Below are 7,274 nucleotides of genomic sequence, written 5' to 3'. Positions count from 1 at the left end.
ATATATATACAGTATATATATATATAATTCTTAGTAAAAAAAAAAGTAATAATTAAAAATTATGATAGAAATTCTAATTAGAACAAGTTTCTTATTGAAATCCTTTAGGATTATTATTATTTTTTTTTATACAAGGGAACTAAAAATTTAACTCGCAACAAATTGAGTGAAAACTGTAATTAAAACTAATTCGCAGTGGACATGCATGAACAAAACCTGATAATCATGTTCTGATAATCATAATTAGATGCTGATCATCTTCAATCGAAGCAAGAACATCAGAGTTCACATGAAATGCTTCTAATCCATTTGACATAATATAATTTCCAAACCTTAAAACTTTCTTTCCAGTGTGGTCTTTTGGACCCCGTTGTGTGTCTATGTTAACACTCTTGACTGGTTTTCTTAATGGAGCTTCTAAGAGTATCAAGCTATTTGCACATATGCCACAAACTGTCAGACATCTGCAGCACGGTCCAAATCATCTCACCACCCCTGAGGCCAGCTGAGGTTTAGTCTGGACCTGCTGACGGACAGCAGAGGCTCAGAGGTCTGAATCATGCCATGATGTAGTGTATGTCTTTGTTTTCAGTTGGCTGTTAAACAGCAGGATCAGAAGTGCTGACGTGCCATTGTAATCTGTTTAACCCACACTATAAATAGACACCTGCTAAATGTCTAATCTCACCGACAGCTGCAAGTCTGTGAGATACAGAGGACAGAAAACCATAGAGTGTGTGTATATATACTAGGAGATGTGCCAGAAAGTGTGTGTCTCCAGAGAAGAGTTCTGTTTTACTGGTATAATGTGTCTAAACAAATATTTGTTGCAAGTTTTCTCATCTAAAGCTGGTTAATCTGTGCCGGCTGCATTTGGTAAAGGCTCTGAGTGCTCAGAAACTTTAGACACTCGTCGTGTTACACTTGCGCACCTCCTTCAGCTCCTTCCCGTTACTCAGCAGATCCTGGGAGACGCTGATGAAGACCATTAACCAGAGGAGCAGCTGTTTCCGTAACACACCTGTCCACATTGATCTTCAGCACCCTGCAGAAGCTTCTGATGACCACTGGACAAGGAACTTTATAAGAGAGCAGATTGTGAAAGATAGCACACAAATACATCTTGATAATATCTGTTAAAGAGTGCTTCATCTGGAAATCATCTGTTGTGTAGCTACAAACATCTATATTTAGATTTATAACTAGACCTATATATATAACTACATCTATATATAATTACATCTATCTATATTTAGTGTAGCTACAAACATCTATATTTAGATTTATAACTAGACCTATATATATATATATATATATATAACTACATCTATATATAACTACATCTATCTATATTTAGATTTATAACTACTAAACATTTATAACTATAAACATCTTTGAAAAGAAGTTTTACATACATTCTAAATCAAAAACATCTTAAACCCATTTTCTAAGTATTTAACATCTGACAGAAAACGCCTTACTAAGATGAGCAAACACTCTAAAAAATACATCTTCCACCATGCATGTTTGCCATAATGTGTTCAGAAGTATCTCTACTTATCTAAAATCAAGACATTTCACCTAAATAAAACGATTTAAAAACGTTAAAAAACCTAGTAATAAACAACATTACTGAACTAAAACTTAGGCTACTATAATAGAGCCCGGTTTCATGAAAATGCGTATATGCCAAATAAAAACAAAAACTCGTGGTACTGATACGCAAAAATGGACTTTGGCGTGCATATGATACGCACATGTTTGGCGTGCATATAATACGCAGTTTTCGTGTGCATATGATATGAAATTTGTTGGCGTGCATATGATACGCATCTACCCCACAACCCTAATCCTACCCATTGCGTAGCATATACACGCCAAAGTCAATTTTTGCGTGTCAATACCACGAGTTTTTGTTTTTATTTATACGCATTCATGAGATCGTGTTGGTATATGAGTTTTCCTGTCGAACAACCGTTAGCAGTCGTTTTAGCAACCAACCGTCAGGGGCCGCTTCAATGTCTCTTCAAGTGAGATAATATATAGCACATATTTTAAGACCCGTTCACACCTAGGACGACTATACATAGGCTAACTATAACGATTGTCCAACACCAACGGAGTACGTTCAGTTATAAGCGCGCACTGTCACTTTAAATGCTCCCGGTCAAAATTCAAATACAAAATTTTCATTTCTATTTTAAGTTTTAGAATGAGCTAAACAGAATTATTTTGGACACCGTAAAACCACTTTAGATGACTTTTATTGTGCAAAGTGCTATACAAATACATTTTAATTTAACTGAACTAATAATCCTCGCGCTGTAGGATTATTATTCAGTCATATATAACATCATAGGAGTTTCCGACACAAATCACTTTTAGGCCTACTAGTGTCCAAACTAATAAAAAATGAAAAAGACCAAAATTACTAAACCCGAAATTAATGTAGCTAATTTAATACAGAAACTAAACACAAAAACAAACGCTTTTAATAACTACTACAATAGTAGCCTATATAAATAACGCTATTTAATGTAATTAACATTAATATATTTTAATAATATAATTTTTTGTTATTTAAAAATTCATGCATCACAGGGTAAAAGAAACTAGTACAAGAACTTTTCAAGCTAAACATTTGACAAAATTCATGTTTGTTTGAAAGGGTAAACCAACAGATCTTGCATTGAAATTAATAACAGTATTGTGCCACTTTGTGTGGATCTGCAAGGACACCTGTGTGAACGTGAGGAGAACTGTCTTCGTACACCTACTAAAAACCACCAAAATGCCAGCTGAACAAGCACTGAGCAAATCTGAAGATGGTGAAGAAAAGAAGATCGTGCAGCATTTGCCACATGCTGATAGACGCTTAATTTAACTTGATTTTATTGATTTCAATGACATTCAGACATTAACTCTGACTTAAAACATCCCTGCCAATAGCCACATGGCAGTGAAAGCATTAATGCCATCCCAGCAGAACCCACACAGAAGATGCTTCAGATTGGATGGCCTTGACCTCTTGTGTTCACATGATTTTCAGGACGTAACTCAATAATGTCCTCTACAGGTGAAGCTCCATAAGTGCACTACTACTAGAGAGACAATTAAAGCCTTATATTGATGAATACTATTGACAACAACAGTGTATTAAAATACGCCGAGTAAGAAATATTGTTTCCAGTCATGTTTTTAGAAGAAAAAAAAAATGTAAGTCACACTCTCGATTGTCATCGGCCCAGAATACCAGCTGAACTGAGTCATACTGGTAAAATGACCCAGGTTCAGCTCTCAATGCCTGTTGTTCTGATGTTATTCCTGCATGATTTCTGCAGCAGGTGGAGGTTGAGGTCAAGAGATGCTGTGAGGGGAAAACCAGTCGCCATCTGCCCACCTAATTCCCACAGGTGGCTTCTGTCTCGACCCATTACAGGATCAGCAGCGGCTCCGGACCGCCTCGCTGCAGTAAATTCACAAGAATAAAAATAAACCACTATTTCTGAATTTAAGTCTATTTAATACTGAGCAGTTTGCTAATGACACCTAATAAATCATTACATAAAAATTGAAAATGAAGTTCATATGAAAAAACAAATAGAATTTCCTCATTTTAAAACTTTGTATAATTTTTTTTTTTTTTAAGTAAATGCATGCATACATTTCTGTAGCTCAAATATTAAAACATGGTGCTAGCAAAGCCAAGGTTATGGGTTTTAATTCAATGCATGAACTGATAAGTGTTGAATGCAATAAGATGCTAAATGCATAAAAACTTCCATTTTGCAATTCATATTAGTAGTCAATCAATATGAGTTTTTCAGTTCTTTATATTCTCGATACAGAGTGACACACTGAGAAGAAGCTCAGGAGTTTAAACCTCACTAAACTTAGTATATTTGCACGTATGAATCTCATTACTGTACAAGCTTCAGCCGGCACCTGCGAGTCAGATATTAGAGGCTGCAATTAAAGGGTTTTGTGTTATTTCAGTTGTTAGATTGACTCCATTCAGACCCACTCAGAGCCTGCAGTAAGTGTCATCGTGCAGGTAATTGTGGCAATAATTACGTCTGCTGTGAGAGTCCCAGATTGCCGAGGGAAGAGCGTAACACAATGATGTAAATGAATGAAAGGTTTTAGGGCCATACGGACCTTTGACAGGGCTGTCTAAACGAGACCTACGGGGCGAAGTTCATTTTCATTGACGCAAAGCTAACTCTACACTAATTTACGTAAATGTACGAGACGAAAACACTGTAACACTTTCATTTCAGTTCCTTTGTATGAATTATCTTGAGTATAAAATGAAGTAAACAGTTGAAATGAAGAGGTAAACAAAACATCAGACTATACCGGAGTCCAACAGGTGTAACGCAGACATCAAATCCCACTCCTTCAGTCTTGATCTTCTGTCTGTTCACAGGATCAGCTAATCCACTGCTATGAATGCAAGGTACTGGGCCAAACGACACAAACACTTCTGGGTCACAGGATATACAACACGTAACAGGTGACGCTAAAGGAGGTCCAATTAAGACAGGAAAAAATTTTTTAATATATATTTACATTTTAAAATAACTTTTCTATTTGAATATATTTCAGAATGTAATTTTTTTCTGTGATGAAGGCATACTCCAAACTATCTAAATATTCTCTTTAATTTTTATTATTCTATAATAATAATATTTAAATTCACATATGGCTACAAATGGTATCCTCATCTTTTCCCTTCTCTTTCTCTTACGACAAGGGCTTTTACAAAAAAGTCCTTTCAATTATTTATCAGTTGATCTGTTATGTACTTTCAAGTTTTTACATAACTTTTCAATGAAAATGATCATTTTGTCATATCTAAAATGTCTATAAGTAAACATGAATCAAAACTGACCCTATTTACTTCCTAATGCATGTTTTTATTATTGCGCACAAATTATTCCAGACAAAAAAATGTTTGTTGTTGTAAACATTTCACAGTAAATTCACGTCCTGTCCTGCATTGTTGCTCGCTGAATATGCAGTTTAATTTGGAAATGCATCACAGTAAAATGTGTCTGTGAATCCCATTTCATCTGGACTTGACTTTAAGAGGGTTTATATATTGTGAGCGGAAGGCAACTCAGACCCACCAGTGTGGCGTAAGTGGATTCTCCATCACTGAAGGTCAAAGTTCTGGACACAGCTCAGTTTCCTCCACCATGTTTCTGAGAGCTGCCTGATTTTATCTGGAGTTTTTTCTCTCAGCGTGTGCATCCTTGGCCAAGCCGCCTCCTCCGCGTGCCGCATGCTGGCCAAGATGGCGCCGTCGAACACTTCCTTCAGGTTCTTCCGCGTCAGCGCTGAGCATTCAGCAAACGTGACGGCGCTGATGCTCCGGGCGCACAGGCGGGCGTCGTCTCCGCTCACCGGTTTCTCCTGGCCATCCGCGAGTCTGATCAGCACCTGGACGTCCTCCCGCAGGTCGCTCTGGGTGCCCACGAGGATGATGGGAACGCCCGGACAGAGGCGATGGACCTCGGGGGCCCAGCGGGCCGTCACGCTCCTGAAGGAGGATGGAAGGACCACGCTGTAGCAGAGCAGGAAGACATCAGCGTCACGGTAACAGAGTGGACGGAGGCGCTCAAACTCATCTTGAAAACAGAAAGAAAAGTGAGACAGCTGCCACATTTGACTTACTAATTCAAATATTGTAACCTATATTTATAAATATATGCATTGCAAAGAAGAGCAGCAGTTATGCTACTTGCATAATTTTTTCAAACTTCTAGATTGCATGTGCTTTTCTATTTATAACAAAAGATATGCAAGTATGGCAAATGATCAGTCTGATGAGCAAGTTCTAGTACTGTGTGCAGAACATCACAGAGTCAACCTACTTGACAGTCACAAAAATCTACAGGACTCAGCACTAAGAGAATGCATGATCTGATTCTAACACTAGGTGGCGCTCTTCCGTCATATCCTGTTGCTTACATATAGAGGCTGATCCGCTGCCCCCCCATCTCTGCCATTCAAAGCACAGAGAGAAAGAGTTCATCCATCCATCAACACAAACTGGTGTTAGATTTGTCACTTCTATGTTTATCAATTTGTATTAATATTTAATTGATCATAAAGTTGAGCTTAATGTATTGTCAAGGAAATAACACTTGCGAGGAGTCAAAAAGTTCATGACTGGTCTATATACTTAGATAGGCTAGTCTATATAACTGTAATATAAAACGGCGTATAAGGCACCAGGTGCGTACTTGAGCGCACGCTAGAATCAGTGTGGAGTTTGAGTTCACCTGTGAAGTTGTCAAAGGCGGTGGGAATGTGTTCTGCCGGATATCCGTTAGTGGTGTAGCTGATGACCAGACTCGTTTTACCCACCGCCGCGTCCCCGACCAGCACACACTTGACCCGGCGCTCAGGTACGGTCGCTGAGGAGCCTCGTCCTGCGACGGCATTGCGTTGTCCGGTAAACAAATGCAACTTTGGTGGTTCAAAACAAGCCTGTGGCCGCTGTCAAGACATGTTTAGCTCAATAAACGGCTTTAGTTACCATTCCTGCATCGCTAAATGACGGCGCGGATCCCTCGCGCACCTGCTGTGTTCTTTCTCTCGCGCTCTCAAGTCAAGTTCGAGCGCGCGCACCCGCGTCAGGTTGATTGACAGACGAGCATCTGCTGCAGTAAGAGGATTAATACACGACACATGCGCCTCACATCCTCCCAGAGCTGGAGGAAACAAATGAGAAGATGAAGAAAACAACAGGAACAACGTATTTTCTCCTCCAAAACAAATCTTTGACTCCTTTAAAATAATATTTTTCGCTTTATAAAAGTAATACACTAAAAACACCAAAAAGTGCCATATAGATAGATAGATAGAACGACAGAATAGATAGAATAGATAGATAGAACATAGATAGATGATAGATAGATAGAACGACAGAATAGATAGATAGAACGACAGAATAGATAGATAGATAGATAGACAGATAGAACGACAGAATAGATGGATAGATAGAACGACAGAATAGATAGAATGACAGAATAGATAGAACGACAGAATAGATAGATAGAACGATAGATAGAATGACAGAATAGATAGATAGATAGACAGATAGAACGACAGAATAGATAGATAGATAGAACGACAGAATAGATAGATAGATAGAGAGATAGAACGACAGAATAGATAGATAGACAGAATAGATAGATAGAACGACAGAATAGATAGATAGATAGAACGACAGAACAGATAGATAGAACGACAGAATAGATAGA

General features: G+C 38.1%; 1 protein-coding gene across 1 annotated transcript in view; it reads right to left on the bottom strand.

Moving 5' to 3' along the window:
- Positions 1–2,853: 2,853 nt before the first annotated feature.
- Positions 2,854–7,274, bottom strand: part of LOC107700800 (rho-related GTP-binding protein RhoU-like) — an 8,824-nt gene continuing 4,403 nt past the window's right edge. Inside the window, exons 2-5 of the mRNA XM_016502615.1 lie at positions 6,291–6,507; positions 5,133–5,633; positions 4,360–4,522; positions 2,854–3,466 (exon numbers count right to left, since the gene is read on the bottom strand). Coding sequence (XP_016358101.1) covers positions 5,158–5,633; positions 6,291–6,507 — 693 coding nt within the window. The 3' untranslated portion in view covers positions 2,854–3,466; positions 4,360–4,522; positions 5,133–5,157. The remainder of the gene's footprint in view (positions 3,467–4,359; positions 4,523–5,132; positions 5,634–6,290; positions 6,508–7,274) is intronic.

Source organism: Sinocyclocheilus anshuiensis, unplaced genomic scaffold (genome assembly GCF_001515605.1).
Source record: "Sinocyclocheilus anshuiensis isolate Anshui unplaced genomic scaffold, SAMN03320099.WGS_v1.1 scaffold1127, whole genome shotgun sequence".
In the NCBI taxonomy this organism is placed as follows: domain Eukaryota; kingdom Metazoa; phylum Chordata; class Actinopteri; order Cypriniformes; family Cyprinidae; genus Sinocyclocheilus; species Sinocyclocheilus anshuiensis.
This window is presented reverse-complemented; position numbering and strand designations above follow the sequence as displayed.